The 16,843-nt window shown below is 47.7% G+C and overlaps 2 protein-coding genes across 2 annotated transcripts in view; both read left to right on the forward strand.

The window, feature by feature from the left end:
* Positions 1-2,521: 2,521 nt before the first annotated feature.
* Positions 2,522-6,375, forward strand: LOC149325068 (vascular endothelial growth factor A-A-like). The gene is made up of 2 exons (XM_089562556.1): positions 2,522-2,975; positions 5,557-6,375. The coding sequence occupies exons 1-2, from the start codon at positions 2,751-2,753 to the stop codon at positions 5,779-5,781; spliced, it is 450 nt and encodes a 149-aa protein (XP_089418682.1). The 5' UTR covers positions 2,522-2,750; the 3' UTR covers positions 5,782-6,375.
* A 7,919-nt stretch (positions 6,376-14,294) lies between these two features.
* The window catches only part of LOC149325069 (uncharacterized), a 43,811-nt gene continuing 41,262 nt past the window's right edge, over positions 14,295-16,843 (forward strand). Inside the window, exon 1 of the mRNA XM_089563917.1 lies at positions 14,295-14,708. The gene's annotated coding sequence lies outside the window, so the exon portion shown is untranslated. The remainder of the gene's footprint in view (positions 14,709-16,843) is intronic.

Below are 16,843 nucleotides of genomic sequence, written 5' to 3' on the forward strand. Positions count from 1 at the left end.
GACGACGTCTACTCTTTCTGTGTGTGTTCTTCGCGCTAAAATATTGCAAGATGTATGTTAACCAACTCGCCCAATCTGCAGTATTGTTAAACCCCATACTTATTCTAGTTATTTCCCTCTCATGATCCGGACCTGCGGTCACTACCTGCCCTAAGTAGACATATTCTCTTACTACTTCCAGCACCTCGATACAAACTGCGTACTGCTGTTCCCTTGCTAGGTTGTTAAGCATTACTTTGGTTTTCTGCATGTTAATCTTTAGCCCCACCGTTGTGCTCTGCCTGTCTAACTCATTGATCATGCTTTGTAGTCCTTATCCTGAGTCACTTAGCAAGGCAATGTCATCAGCGAATCGCAACTCTTATCCCCAACTCTTCCCATTTCAGGCCCCGGAATACCTCTTGGAAGCAGGCGCTGAATAGCATTGGCGAGATTGTGTCTCCCTGTCTGACAACTTTCCGTATTGGAATTTTATTGCTCACTTTATGGAGAACTATAGTAGCTGTGCAAGCGTTAGAAATATCTTCCAACATTTTCACATAACACTATTCCACACCCTGATTCCGCAATGGCTGCGTGACAGCTGAGGTTTCCACTGAGTCAGATGCTTTCTCGTAATCAATGAAGGCTTTATATAAGGGTTGGTTATATTGTGCGCATTTCGCTATCACCTGAGGGATCGTGTGAATGTAGGCTTTTGTCGAGTATCCTTTACGAAAGCCTGCCTGATCATTTGGTTGACTGAAGTCTAAGGTTGTCCTCACTCTATTGGTGATTATCTTAGTAAATACCTTGTAGGCAACCGACAGTAAGCTGATCGGACTGTAATTTTTCAAATCCTTGACGTCTCCTTTCTTATGAATTAAGATAATGTTAGCGTTCTTCCAAGCTTCTGGTACTCTCGAGGTCACAAGGCGCTGCGTATACAGGGTGGCTAGTTTTTCTAGCACAATCTCACCTCCGTCCTTCAAAAATCTGCTGTTACTTGATCCTTGAAGCGAAAGTTAGGATAAGTCCAATGAACTAAACAGCAGTCGCCTTTGTACGTGTTTGCATGCACGTGACTAGGCCGGTATTTCGCCAAAAAAGCAAACGGTAGTCTGATAAAAATCTGGCATATTCTAACAGCTCAATAATAGGCTGTTCTGAATTTCGTGGCGTTGAAGGTCCAGAGCACTCTACTTGCCACTATCCCAAGTTATCTTCACTCTTTTCCTTATGAGAGACTCTTCCATTATTGACGGTTTTTTGTTTAATTATTTGTTGTATACTTTCTTTTGACATTGTTGAAGACAACTTTTATTGAACCCTATTTTACTGAGTTGCTTCGGTGGGGTAGGCAAGGCTCCCTCCTACCGTCATTGTTTTTTTGACAAGGCCAGGTTACTTTACGCAGCCTTTGAAACTACACTGTGTTTACGCGTTCTCATTGTTTTAAAACTGGCGAGCTTAAGCTCCACTCAAACACCGCTAGTTGAACCAGGAATATGCGACCACATTTAGCGATCTCTCAATAATGAGGCTTACATATACCTCCAGCTATCCTAAAAAACAAAATGGTGAGTAGGGATTCATTTCTCATTGAATAAATGACCAGGCAACAAGAAAAAATGAAGAGAATGAAAACCCTACTACAGATCCGCAGAAAAGTTGTCAGGTCGAAGCCGTCGCGCATTTCCGCGGAACGCCTCCAAAGACTCGAGTTGTAGCACTGCTGCTCCATAAGGCGGAAAATTGGGCGTATTGGATTTTCATCGCCCTGTCTCTTTCACACAACGTTCCCTGCAGACGGGCCAGCATGGATGAGTATGGACACGGATGAAGCACTCCGCCTGTGTCTGGTTTATTACTTACTGTATTTGAATGTCTCGCTTCAGAACAGTCTAGAAAGCTGCCCCAACTGGATCACAGCTGTAGAACTCGTGTATGGGAAATGCGTCTTCAACATCCCGAACTGGAACCAGCGCTCCGAAAGGTGATGCACCTTAGCTGCAGAGTCGAAGAAACCTAAGCTTGAGAAACTGAGAGGAGCATTATAGTTTAGCTTGCGTTGAAAACAGAAGACGCGTTGGAAGTTGGGTATTCAAATTTTATTTTTCTTTTGTAATTTTGCAAAGCTGCTACATGACATCGTAGTCCGGACACGCAAGCCGTGAGGAAATACGCGTCTCATCTACAAACATTCCTGAAGATAACATTGGCTGGCGGCATTATCAGTGATTACGGGTACTAAGATGTTGGTGAAGGGGGACTCCCCTGTCTGAGTGATCTCGCCGTAGGGATAGCAGGGGCCCCTCGCTAATTAGCACTCCTTTTTCCGGCAGTTCGCTCACGCTTGCTCACATGCCGAGCAGATCGGAGCTACCCGCCTTGCGCGGAGGCCAAAGCTCCGGAAGCGTCGCCCACGCTCTCCCCGCGCGCCGAGCGGAAGCGGAAGATGTGGACGTCCGAACCGAGCTACCGCAAGGGAGGTCGGCCGAGGGAATCACTCCTTGCGTCCCGGAAGACTGGTTTCCTTGGCATGGCCCAAGGAGACGCCCCCCGGGATCCTGATTGGTGCTTCCCAGGGATCCTGACATCACGCGGCGGAAGACGCGCGTGGGCCAGCCCTCGGCGGCAAAGCCGTCTTGCCGCTCGATCGTCGAGTGCAATCACGGTAACGCGGTGGCATATAGCCATCATGGGCGCCCGGTGGTTCACCATTCGACTACCGTCGCCCGCAAGCCCCACTTGCACCACCGCCAACAACCATGGCCGGCGAACACGAACGTGCGGCGAGGGGACTCGCCTGGACCGCGCTGCTCGTCTTCTGCACGTGCTTCGCCGTGGGACTGTGCGGACCGCGGAAGAAATACGGCAACGCCCAATCCGAGAACGTAATTCAGCACCGGGATATGGTGCGGCGGGAGGCGCGCTGCGGTCTTCCGCAGCCCAGGACCATCTGTTTGGAGGACATCTATCCGAACCAGAGCAAAGTGAGTGCCCTACCGGGATGGTTTGCCTTGCGCGCATCTCATTTATTGCCAGTCGACTTCGCAGATAGATTAAGGTGAGGTGAAAGTTTATTGTTCTGATTTTCTTCGCCGCATAGCTGCAGAAAAGGATGCTTCGTATATACTTGCGATATAAGCATATGATGCGCAGAAATCGATGCCTCAGCAGCAGTGATTCAAGTGCTACGGAGGGACACGTCCCACTAGTGTACTCCGAGGGACACATGCTCCTACTCTACATGCACTTTTCAAATTCGACGCATGCGAGAGTGCAGTCGTTTTCCTGCAGATGCAGTCAACATGAACTGGTCGTAAAGACCGCGCGTATCTCACGTGTACCTCGGGTGTGCATTGCGATGGCTCAATGGGTAGGGGGCAACGTGAGTGGTGGGAAGGCAGCTGCGATATAAGTGGACACCCGTCTGAACACCTCTATACACATTCGTGTACTTTTGGGGTTTTTTTCTATTTTTTTTACCTGGTACCCGACCCGTGAAGTATGAGCATCAACAGTGTTATGAGCCCATCGAGCACACAAGGATTAAAACACATTGCGCAGTGGTCCAGCTGATTGTTGACAACTTCCGTGGTGGTTGTGAAGTGAGGCATTTTGTCCCTCTGCGTAGCTTGGCCACCTGAACAATGCAGTGCCAAGGGAATTACACATGCCACCGGGGACAGAAATGCGCTGACTCATGATGTGGAACAAGTACAGAAGCACTGTGCGGTGTCTGTTCCTGTTTCTATTCGCGTGTTCGCACGACCTCCCCTCGCGGCAAGGTCGGATATACAGTTAAGGCAATCTTTCATAGCAAGGAACGTTTTAACGGAAATGTACGGTATTTTTTGGGCAAGGTCGCCATTATCAATTTTCTTTATTTTAATGAAAGCACTTTTCGCTAGCTCCCTTCTCGCCGCCAAAACATGATTGACGCATGACGGCCGGCATTATCCTGCACCGACGCTTCCTGGCGGAAAATGGGGTGCTTCTAAAGCGGGAAGCTTGATAAACACACTGGGGATACATCAAGGACCTTTCTAATTGCTTATGGCACGCACGTGTGCCCATGCATGCAAAAAGCAGGCTGTGTACATCCGCACACACGTGGCCCGCTAGTGTGATGGTGCAGTATGTGTACGATTCCAACCCGACCAACGTCCTGTGTCCTGTTCTTGGCAAGAAGTGTCTCATATAAAGTAAACAGAGGTGCGAAGGCTTCCTGTTCACAATGACTTGAAACGTGGTGTTGCAGAACCATTCAGGAAACATCAATAACAAAAGCGCGTATGGATATCGATCGGGGCAAAATGTTTAATTGAGTTTCGCACGTTTGCTTACTTTAACATCTTCCTTGACAAGGCCTCATAATCCTCCTCTTTGGCGGCAAATATTACGTTTGAATTTTAGGTTGAAGTTCAGTTCATCGACGTTTCTTAAAGCTCTCAAATACTTCAGTGTTTTTTTTTTTCTCTTTTATGAGGGACGCTAACTGCTGCACTTGGTAAAGCGCCTGATGGTACAGAATAGTTGTGTAGTCACTTAATACATATAGTATGCCTTCGTATTACTATATTAGTTCCCCAGCTATGTAATATAACAATTCCCAGTTCTTCACAACAGCGAAAATGTAGGAGTTGGTAGCATTTGCTACCTTAGATTTCAAATGCTAAATCAAAAGGAATGTGATACGTGTTTCGCAACACGGATAAGACTTTTCATTTCATATCATGTCATTTATTGGTTTTGTTTGGCCAGTACAGAGACTGCAAACAAGGGAGAGCAAGCTAAAGGCGCCTAGTAGCGCCTGACAGAGGCCTGCCCTATCCATGTAAAAAAAAAAACAAAGTGGCACTTGGCAATGGCACAAAATGGTTGGCAATGGTTAGCCTACCTTTCCTTGATTCATTGTCAACGCCTATTTCCAGAAGCGGTCGGAGAGCGACACCGACTCTGTAGCTTTCGAGTGCGCCAATGTGTACTCCACTGCGGCGCCGTTTGCGACAGAGACGCGGGGGCCCCGCTGTGGGTTCCCAAAAACGCGGTCGCCATTTCACCTGAATCATGCGCATGCACGAGAGTGCATGGCTTGCCTAATAACCTTCTCCATTTTTAAGGCGAAAGCCTTTAATGCCTCATACTATCGTTAGCAGCCGTGTCGACAGATTTGTCCGCGTTTCGGCGTCACTACTTACAAAGAAACTGCGTCGAGGCTGGGAATCAAACCAGGGCCTTTGGCGTTTGAAGCGGAGAGGCTACCAATCCGCCACGAAGGCTCAAGGTTTTAACATGAATAAAGGCTCATCTAGTGAATGCATGAGTTTCATATATAAAATAAAAGGAATAAAAAATTGAAATAAGAAAATATCAATAAAAATAAAAATAGGAAAGAAAGAAAAATAAAAAATGTACATTAAAAATAAAAACCAATAAAAATAACATAAAAACAAAACCAAAAAAGATTAAAAAGAACAAACAGTGCGCCAGGAAGAGCTTTCGCCTTTCAGAACTTTAGAGAGCCAAAGTGCCCCTGAAATTTCTTTCTGTGTGTATGCGTTTCTGCAGATCTACGTGCCACACTGCACCGTGGTGCACTGGTGTGCCCCGTACACGGGCTGCTGCGACCACGAGGACCAGCGCTGCCAGCCCAAGGCCATCCAGAAGGTGGAACGCTGGTTCCGTGTGGGCGATATGAACGCCAGCGGGGACTTCCCCCCTAAGTTCGAGTCGCTGGCCTTCGACAACCACACCGAGTGCGAGTGCCGATCCAAGTACGAGCACATCCGGTGATGCAGTGCGCCGCCCAGTGGTGGACAAGCGACCCCGCTCTGCACGCAAACGCACCGCAGTACCTCGACTCACCGGGCGGCGGCGTCCCCTGCTGCCTCCATTTAAAGCCCCTCGATAATTTGAAAGTAGCGTCTTTCTGTGAACTATGCCGCCGCGCCGCGCACCCTCGCCGACCTCCTCTCTCACCTCTCCCATCGGCGCTTTTCTCGACGGTGATTGGCTCCGCGGGCGGTCTCCGGGGGAAAGCGCGCGGAAAGTTCGCTCTTAATGTGTTTTCATTTTTCGTCGGCGCCATTTTTTGGCCAGCCGCCGCTGCTACGACCGAGCTCCCTGGCATTGCGCGCTTGCACTTCGCGTTGTTCGCGCTCTTTTAGTGCAGCGCTATGCCGAGTGCACAAGCCGGCGTGAAAAAGCCTTTGTCCTTTTCGCGATTCCGAGCGGCAAGAAAGACAGCATTAGAAGAAAAAAGCGGCTGCACAACATCGGCCGCAAGAACTTTACCCCGACGAAGACTGCCCACCTCTGCGAGCAACTGTGCATTTCTTCCAAGCGACTGTGTATACTCAAACTGCATCCATGCGCATCACAAAGCCAACAACCTCACTTAATTCACTGATCATTATGCGTCATTATGCGTGTTATTGTTGTCACTTCACGGTTCCGCTCAACGTGCTATAATAGCGGCGGCTGATGTATACAATGTGTGTGCATGTGTTAGCAAGTGTGGAAGCAAAAGTGTTGGTATGCGTGCAGCGGTATCCGCGGTGCGGTAAATTTTTCGAACCTCTGGTAATGGTGCATATCGCAGTAATGCGGCGCATGTCCCAAGCGAGATTTAACCTAGATTTTTTTTATGAATGCAACTTGTCTAACGATCTACGCTTATTTGTTGTTTTGCTGAACCGTTACGATTCTACCAGGTGAGATTATCAATGCCACATTCTCGGAAAAGACCTCATATTGCATTCACATAAATAATTCATTTTTGAATAACTTCAGTGCTTTCCATTGTTGCCTGAATATACTCAAGTATTGTAGATATCCAATGCATGCCATTTTTTTTATATTCGTTGCTATAGTTTGTGATCATTTTCTTTAGTTGAGCATGGTAGCGTAGCCTTTTGTTGAATACATCATCCGCTCAAAAACTATAGGCCTACATCTGAGCTGTTTCATTTCCCTAAGTATGTTTTTGCTTTCTGTGTTTTGTTTTGAGGACTGCACCCAACGGGTGACAGATGTCCACAGCTGGCTTATTCGTGGTTTTTATGTATATCTTCGGCGTAAAACTACACGACTCATCTGTAATAAACATTGCATCTGAAAAACTGTGTGTCATATTGTGACTGTATTTATACTCAAGACTTATATTAGTCAGGCACTTGCTTTAGTATAGCCTTGACTGTGGCTGACCAAATTGCTAAGACCCTATAACTTTCTCTTGGGTTTTGTCACGGTCGCTGCTATCAGTTTTTTCTTTCCTAACGTAACATCTCTTTAAGCGGATTAAAAAAGGAATAGAATGTGGGCGGAAAATGCCCAAGTGTGCCAAACTTTGGGGGTGGTCTACCTAAATTTGGAAGCCAACACTGAGTTTCAAATAGTCAAATTAGGTTGGACCCCAATGTTGGTCAAATATGGACGACGTCAAATTTATGGGTTCCAGAGAGACAAATTTTGGGGATAGTCCACCTAATTTTGGAGCTCACCATTGAATTGGTCATATTAAAATTAGGCTTGACACCAATTTTGATGAAATTTGGACAAGGTCAAATTTCGGTGGTTTAGAGGGCCAAATTTTTGGGTGCGGACACTTTCCTGGGATGACGGAAAATCGGTGCGCGGATCTTTGGCTTTCGGCTTCGGCTCGACATCACCTCAAGGTCGCCGACAGCGGGAGCTGAAGTCGTTTCATGCTTAATAGAAAAAAGTTCATATTCGTTTTTAAGCCACCGCGAAAATTCTCAACTACAAAGAGAGAGAGAGAGACTCTTTAATGAAGAGCAGAGAATTTAGCCGGCGTTTAAAAATCGCTGGCATGCTACTCTGCGTAGGGAGGGGAATTTGGGAGATAAAGACAGAAGGAGAGCAGAGTGGAAGAGGTAAAAAAAAAACGAAGATAAAATGCGGCCATGAAATGGGTACTAAGGATGCAATGGCGAGAATTGATGTAACCTATGGAGTGATGGAGTGCATAGTCCGTCAAATGGGCTGACGAAGTTCACTGCATGAAGAATGCATGAAGGTGACGTGCAAGTGAGTTTAAAGCTTATCAAGATGTCCAATGTCTTTTAAATATGTGAATAGAAAAGTCATTGCAAGTCTCTGTTGCCTAAGGCAGGCTAAGGGACCTAAAACTTTGTCCATTGTAAGGGGCACTGAGCAGAGCTTCTGCATGCAATGTTCATAGTACGCACGCTCGGTAGTATATGCAGGGCACTCAAGCAAGATATGCTCCACAGTTTCTATCGCGGCACAGTTGTCACAGTGCGGACTGTCCATTTGTCTAAAACGGTATCGTAAGCCGTTTGTATATGCAGCATTAAGACGAAGTCGATGATAGAGTGTTTCCAGATGTCGAGGAATTCTGGGTGAGAGTCTTGATCTAAGATGTGGGTCGATTGAGTGAAGAAATTGGTACTGATATGTCGGCAAACTCAAAAGCCGATACATTTCTTCGGAAGCAAAAATTTTGGCCACCTGGGACGCATCAGATTTCGTAAAAAAAGTTCTAATGTATCTCCGATGTTGATGGCCCTTACGGGCCGCTTCATCTGCTTTTTCATTAGCCTGAATGCCACAGTGAGCAGGTACCCACTGAAATGTTATGCAGTGGCCTGCGGCAATAGCTAAATGATGTAGATATCCGATGTCCAGGGAAACTTGCTGGTGATTCGTTTTCTTCAGCAGGTTGGCCAGGATCTCGAGAGATGCTTTCGAATCGGTGAAGATAACCCAATGGTCGCCGGTTCGGCGCAGGATGTAAGAAACAGCTTCCTTAATGCCGTGAAGCTCAGCTGTCGTAGAGGATGTCCTCCGCTGCAGCCGGTAAGAAAGGGCATGGCCTGTTGAGGGCACATAAAGGCCACATGAAGAGGTTTCTTTAGTAGTTGAACCATCGGTGAAGATATGGGTGTGCTGCCTATATTCCTCCGTTAAGTAGGCGAGAGTACTTTGCAGAAGCGCTGCCTGTGGCATGCGGCTCCTTGCATTCACACCTGGAACAAACTTCTTCACCTTTAGAGGAGAGAGTGTCCATGGAGGAAAGGCCAGAGGTAGTAGTTTCTGTGGCTGATTAATAGTAGGGATGGGCAGGAGCTGCACTGCCTGGCCAAAGCTAGAGTTGCTGTGAGTTAGGTGGACACGGTGCAGGAAGTGCTTCTTCCCTTGAAGAACATGGCGGAGATGGGTACGCATAGTTTCCTGGGCGGCAATCACCTCTAGTGGGAGACATCCTGCCTCCGCTACTGTTCCCGATGCAGAGGAACCCTTTGGGAGGCCAAGGCATATTCGCAGGCAGTTGTTCCGTGCGGCAACGAGAGACTTATTGCTTGATGTAGATAATCTTTGAAACACTGGTAGACAGTAGCGCAAGGTTCCTTCAACGTAGGCTTTTTCAAGCAGAAGCATTGATCGGCAGTTGCTACCCCACCTTGTTCCCGCCATGAACCTAAACACTTGCGATGCTGCAGTGATCCTCTCGCGGAGTTTTTTTATCTGAGGTGTCCATGACAGATTATAGTCGAGTACAACACCCAGGAATCGCTGAGATCGTACATATGGTAGCGATCGTCCGCCTAGGAGCAGCGGATATCGGGTCATCGTTTTTCTTGTAAACGCCATTGCAACACTCTTTTCTGGCGAGAGACGAAGACCTCTGGAAGCCAGGTACATCGAAATGTTCAATAGCGCTCTCTGTAGACGTTGCTGGGTGATATAGCGCGAGCGTGATGCGGTCCAGATGCAGATATCATCAGCATAAATTGTTATACGGACCCCTCGCGGAAGGTTTCTTCTTATGTGTATAAGGGCAATATTGAACAGGAGAGGGCTGAGCACCGCTCCCTGTGGTACGCCCCTCTCTACTGCGTGAAAGCGTGTTGGACCGTTTGGAGTGGTCATAAAAATTTGCCGTTCTTTCAAATAATGCCCAATCCATTTGTATAGCTTTCCTCCAAGGCCAAGACTGGCAAAGGCGGCGAGTATTGCATGGTGAAAGACAGAGTCAAAGGCGGCCTTGATGTCTAGGAAAACGGCTGTCGGGATGTACCCAGCATGAAGGTACTCCTCAATTGATGAGACGAGGGAGATGATATTGTCAGTCGCAGACCTGTTTTGACGGAACCCGTTCATTTCTTGGGGGAACTCATTTCGGCTTTCTAGGAACCAAGTTATGCGTTTGCAGATCACGCGCTCCATGAGCTTACCTACGCAGCTCAGTAGGGCAATGGGCCGGAATGATGCGTAGCTTGTTGGCTGCTTACAGGGTTTCAAAACAGGCACAATTTTCGCCAGCTTCCATTCCGTGGGGACCTCACCAGTCATCCAGGAAGAATTGTAATACTCCAGGAGTCGAAGACGGGAGGTGTGGGGTAGCTTTGCAATGGCTTCATAGGTCACCTCATCATGACCCGGAGACGTGTGTCTATTTGTCTCCGCGATAGCTGTGGATAGTTCTTCCATTGTGAAAGGCAGGTCTAACGCTGGCACTGCCGCCTTTGGGATGCCTGATTGACCATTTGCGGAGAGTGTCGAATGCCCTGACCCTGCCGACAGTAGCCTGCAGTATTCTTCTGAGACTTCTTTTATAGATTTTTGTTCGTGAAGGGAGAGTGCAGCGAAGGGGTGGAGTTGTTGAGGTGGCGTGCGCATACCTCTAACTATCCGCCAAATATTGGTTACTGGTTGGCGCACATCCAGTGTAGAACAAAAGTCACGCCACTTTTGCCGACTGAGTTTATCCATATAGCGTCGAATGTGACGTTGTGCCCGTCGGCATGCACGTAGGTCATCGAGGCTTTTTGTGCGCAGAGCTTTCCTTTCAGCTCGCCGGCGTATAGCGCAGAGCCTTTGAAATGTGTCATCATTTGAAGGTAGGCTATCATTTTTAGTTGTAATTTGTGTACTCGCTCTCAGGCAATACGCCATTGTTGATGCTAATTCCTCATTGCGGGTTGCCGCAGTAATTCCTCTGCTTACAGCGCCCTTGTATGCGTCCCAGTCTGTAGATTTTGTAAGGAATTTCTTTGGGTTCCTCTGCGCATGGAAAGCCGATATGAGGATTGGGTAATGGTCGCTTCCGCGTGTCTCCAAATCAGTGCACCAGCCAAAGTTGTGGGCGAATGAACTTGTGACAAATGTCAAGTCGATGCTGCTGGTAGTCGTCGGGCCTCGGAGGTAGGTGATTCTGCCATCATTTAATGGCTGAACCGAATGCTTGGAGAGAAGTTTTGCAAGCTTGGCACCTCGGGCACATGTATGTGAGCTGCCCCAAATTTCATTATGAGCATTGAAGTCTCCGCAAATAATATGCGGTGAGGGCGTCCTTGCTATCAAGTTATCAAGTCTCATAGCATCAAATGGCGTGCCTGGCTCAAGATATGCTCCAATCAGAGTGTACTGTTGTCCGGGAATAACTGTGACAGCGCACACGTATTCATTGTCGCTGTGAGGCGGGACATCAACCGATGAGGCCGGGATATCCTTGCGAAAGCCTATCAGCAATCTGCTGACGTTATCTGGTCGTTGTGAATGATGGAAATAGTATCCGTGGAGTCGGAAAGTTTCCTCGACGCGTGATTCACAGATGACTATGAAGGGGAAGCGGTACGCTCGCACGAGCTGTCGGAAATCTGAGAGTTTAGAGCGTAGCCCGCGAGCCGTTGCATGTGCACTGCGCGGTGCCAAACTCAGACTGAACCTTAATGAAAAATTTTAGGACGGCCATCAAAGCAAATGCCCCAGCTTGTTCCCAGCAACATCCCACTTCTGAAACTCCACTCGTGAACAACTTCATAAACTGTACTTCCGCGTTAATTAGTTGGAAGTTAATCTACATTTAACTAAACATTGGTATGCTGAAAATATTCAGGAATGTTCAAATATATTGCAAATGTATTGTAAATACTATACTTCATATACTATGCCATGTTGAGACAGACGGTATTGAAAAGTCAAAAAGAATATGAGATGTATGCAGCAAGTAGTCTTGTTCGTGCCGCAAGCGCTCGTAATTGGCACTTTCATTGCGCGTACGCGACGCTAACTTATGTGGCTCGTGGTAGTCACGCGTGTCGCATGTCTTTCTGGTGTTTTTATTCAATAACAGAGCGTGGAAAAAGCGCGAACTTAAGAGCGCGCGCATGTGTCAGCCAACTGCCCGGACGGCGAGCGAGCGATGGTCAAAAAAGCGTGCCGTGTGCAGCGCGCGCAGTCGGCGGGCGAGGATATTCGAGGAGGAAAACGCCGGAGTGGAGGAGAGTGTCGCTACTTTCAAATTATCGAGGGGCTTTACCTCCATTCTGGGCAGACAGGGACGGCCACGTGACGGCTTCTTCAGCTCGATCGGCGCGTGTGCCGTCGCACCCACCTGCTGGTCACTTATTCACCATGTTCCATCCGTCATCGTTTCACGTTATTTATTGCGACCATGAAACCTTCTCTGGGAGCCTGTTTCATAAATTGAAGCCGACGCGCTCGTATTCGGACCTTCCACTGTTGATGTGCAAATAAATATACGTATTTTTACAACGCACGCCTCTTGGTGGTCACTTCTTTCCTCTGGAGAGAATGTGCATACTCGAGTCAAAGTTTCGATGGACCTTGTCTTCTCTGCCTAAACTGAGAACAATTGGGACAGCAAGCTGGAAAAGATGGCAATGGTATGGAGAGCGCGATGGGGGCGAGGTTTATATTGCGGTACTAAAGAATTGTGCCCATCTTTTACGCACGAAGCGGTGCGATTTTCGCGCGACGCGCGTTGCTTGTGTTGACAACGCTCCGTCAGCTTCCCTCGTGCAGCGCGAGAAAGCAGACACAACTCTTCATAAGTTTTGCTTTACTTTCTTGAAGTGAAAAGCGCCACTAAGCTAGTGAACAAAGCGCTTCGCGCGAGCCGGAGCCCAGATTTGCCACTTCTGCGCATGCGCGAAACCAAGTGACGTCACTCACGGCGCAGGTAGCCGCAGCCGTCGCCGCCAACTCGTCACTAATTAAAAAATAAGAAACTGCGTCGAGGCTGGGAATCGAACCAGCACCTTCGGAATTTGAAGCGCAGACGCTACCGTTCCGCCACGAAGGCTCAAGGTTTGAGCATGAATAAACGCCCATTTAGTGAGTGCATGGGTTTCACTTAGAAAGTAACAGCGTCGAGGATGGGAATCGAACCAGAGCCTTCAGCATTTCAAACGCAGACGCTACCACTCAGCCACGAAGGCTCAAGGTCTGAGCATGAAATAAGGCGTATTTAGCGAATGCATAGGTTTAATAAATAAAATAATAGGAATGAAAAAGTAAAAATAAGAAAATAAAAATAAAAGCCAATAAAAGTAAGTGAAGGGAGATTAAAAAATACCAATAATAAAAGAAACCAATATAAAAATCGAATGGAAAATTAAAGTATGAAAGATAAATATAAGGAAAGAAAAGAATGAAATGGCAAAAAGAAAATATGAAAAATAAAATAATAAAAAAACAACAAATGTAAGAGAAGGAACAAAAAAATGGCAAAATATGAAAAATAAAAAAAAATGTCTGCCTCTCCCGAAACCGAGAGTAGAGTAAGCATGAAATGTTTACAGGCCTAATGTCATCTCGGTGGACACCCGAACCGCACCGTACAGGAAGGGAGGAACGCCACCACCCGTTCAGCGCGATGCCTTGCCATTTGAAGGCAAGGTTTTTTGAGGAAAGGAAATGGCGCAGTAATTCTCTGCCATCTCGGTGGACACCCGAACCACACTGTAATGGAAGGGAGGAACGCCACCACCCGTTCGGCGCGATGCCTTGCCCTTTGAACGCAGCGCTTCTCCCCCGGGCCCCTGTGCGCCTGCGCGGCTTTGCTTCGATGCGCGAAGCCCCTAAGAGATCACGTGTGACAAAGAAGTGTATCGTGGCATTTATGTGCTTTTTGCACGCGTTATTGAAATCGGAAATTATAATTCTTTGCGTTATCAAACGCACAGCGACTGATATCTCGATAAACATTGCGAAGGCACTGGCAGCAGTTATTTTTTGTGACTCCTTTGGAGACCAACCGGCGCTTGCATGCCGGTCGCGTATATATAGGAGGGCTTAGAGAGTCTCGTTAAACCTCGTTAAGTCTCGTACAGGTGCCCGGGTGTTCTCGTTTCAGAGCCCGGATGAGTGGAATTTAGTGCCCAGTTGATGGCTCTCGGTCTCGGCGTGACGTCACCACACTGCCGACAACGGGGGCTAAAAGCATTTCATGCTTAAAAACAGTTCGCCAGGAAACGCTCTCGCCTTGCAGCACTTTACAGAGCCATAGTGCCAACTGAATTTTAACCGCGCCGATTTCCGTTTCCTCTTCCGCCTCCGCACAGGCAGTGTGTGGACGGCCGACCGCCTCCACCGTTATCGTGGTGCTCCCAGTGCATTGTGCGCGAACTGCAACAGCCATGACGTCAAACCAAGCATAACTGCAGCTTTCCGCTCGTATATCCAGGCTTATCCAGAGCTAAGCCACTGCCATTTTTTTTTTTCATCTGTGCAGTGCGTCGAATCACACTCAGCGTCATATTCGCTTCTCGCCCGACTGTCGCACGGCCGCCAACAACAACCTATAGGAAAGAGGAAGAGAAGTCACCCCGCAGACGTTTCTCCGAAGCAAAAGAAGGACATCGCAATGGTGGCTTCGTGAAGTTCTTCATATAGGGGTGCTTGTTGCCTGCTATCGTTGCGACTCTAACGTAAGTGTCATTGCCTCAGGTCTGCTTTCAGTGAGCAGCTCACAAACACAAATATGGCGTGTGTAAACCGCCTACACACCGGTTTACGCATCTGAAAGGCTTTTGCAGCAGTTGAAGCAGTTGTGCGCCAGAAGCAAGAAAGATTTAAAATCAAGTGAGCTGGTTTTTATGCTTCAAAGCTACAGATGCGACTATGAGTCGTAATGGAGGGCAGCTCATTCATTTTTACCGTCGCAGGTTTCACACGGTGCGCCGAAACGTCAGTATACAATAGTGCTTTTTCATTTCGCCTCGATCGAAATTCGACCGCCGCGACCGGAATAACGTCCGCAATCTCGTGTCCAGTGCCGGGCGGGTACGAAGTCAAGTGACCGGCGATGTAACGCCAGTTGCAGCGTGGTACGGTAAGCGAAAACTTGTGTGGTCACGTGGATGTCCCCGATGGTGGCCGCACGGTGCGCCGCAGCACATCGTACCGCAGCGATCATAGATGGCGGCTAGGCTTTGTGCGCCCCTAGCGTCAGAAAATGCTTGGAGTTGAGAACTCCCACTTATCTCCACAACCTCCTACCGCGTTTTATCGCTCTACGTCTTATATTGATATCTGCCTTTGATATCTGTTATTGTACACGTACAAGTATTGCCAGAAAAACACGACCCACAGTAAAATAGATGGGAGGGTTTCCACGAATAGAACTACCTGTTGGCTATTAGGAGTATTATCCTAAAAATCTAACTACTTTTATTCATCAATTCGTTTTATGAGATAACAACTACAAAGCTGTGAGAAACAATGAGGTTGCAACATTAAAGTGTTTCTGTGAACGTACGACGAATGCACGGGAGCCTTGAGAGAAAAAAATCGGCTGCTTTGAGCGAAATATGAGACGGCATTAGGCAACTCTGAGCAGACAACAACCGATATGCTGGAGCTTTGGACCGAAAACGCCTTCTACTCCGTCGGTGAACACTGACTAGAGTGGGACACAACCCAAGAATGAAGTGGCGGATGCCCCTCAAGGAATGCCCTCCAGCTAATGGCATAGACTGATCCTCATGACGTCCTGCTAGCCTGGCATCGCAGAGTGCGGAAGATGAAAGGGGTTTAACCGCGGCTTAATCGGATTAACGGCGGTGTCATGAAAACTTGTCGATGTCATTGGCTGGAAGGCCTCCCTCGAGGGGCGCTTGAGTTGCATCCGTCTGCAGAGGACGCAGGACATAAAAGAAGGGATCACCGCGCCAAGTCAGAATCGCGACGGTGCCACGAAAACAATCTATGTTGACAAAGTTCCGAGGCAATTTATTCCTCGAATTGTTCTGTTCAAACAATCAAGCGCACTTATGGAAAGCCGATTGAGATTTTTGCTCAAGGAAACCAAATGCGCTTTGCCACCTCTAGAGTACTGTGTAGGCAGTATTGACTGCAGGCTGTACTTGTGCTTAGCAGTATTGTCATACCCTTCCCCGCAAGATGCCGAACCCTAGACACGCGATCTTTCCTTCTCTGTTGAAGTCTATCTGATTCGAATCTTTGTCAATGTTTTGAAGTCACCGCCAAACTTTCCCTTCCTTCCTTTCCAATCTTTCCCTTCATATTTCCTCGAACCGGAGCCGCACCGAAACTATATATCTTTTTCAAGAGATCGATCTTGCGATCAACATGTCGAGTGAAATACATATATTTCCTTGAACGAAGCGTATATTTCGCGATATGCTCTTTTAGGCGTTACAAGTACTTCAGCGCCACCCACGTTAGGTTCTCAAAGTTAGGTTATTTGTAAACATAAATACCACCGAAAGCAGAAGGTTTGACAGCCGTCGCCGTAGCTCAGAGGTAGAGCACCGGACGCGTAATTCGGAGGTCGTGGGTTCGGATCCCACCGGCGGCATGTGGTTGTTTATTCTTCTGCTTTTCTAATCAATTAGCTTTAAGCGACAATATATTCAGTAATATTCTTACTTGATCAACGCCGCAAAAAAAAAATTAATTAATTAAAAAAATCCTCTGTGCTCCTTGGTTTCTGTGGCTGTTGGCTTCTCTCAGCAGCTGGTTTGACGCGTTTGCCTCGCCTTCCGGCAGATGGCGTGCCCTGTTAAACCAGCTGTTCGGCTCGTGTATAGCTCTCGTCTGC

Source organism: Amblyomma mixtum, chromosome 10 (genome assembly GCF_055824585.1).
Source record: "Amblyomma mixtum isolate Tamu chromosome 10, ASM5582458v1, whole genome shotgun sequence".
Classification (NCBI taxonomy): Eukaryota; Metazoa; Arthropoda; class Arachnida; order Ixodida; family Ixodidae; genus Amblyomma; species Amblyomma mixtum.

Coding starts and splice junctions, on each gene's coding strand:
- LOC149325068 (XM_089562556.1), top strand. CDS start 2,751: ATGGCCGGCGAACACGAACGTGCGGCGAGGGGACTCGCCTGGACCGCG. Junction 2,976..5,556: donor TCTATCCGAACCAGAGCAAA/GTGAGTGCCCTA, acceptor GCGTTTCTGCAG/ATCTACGTGCCACACTGCAC.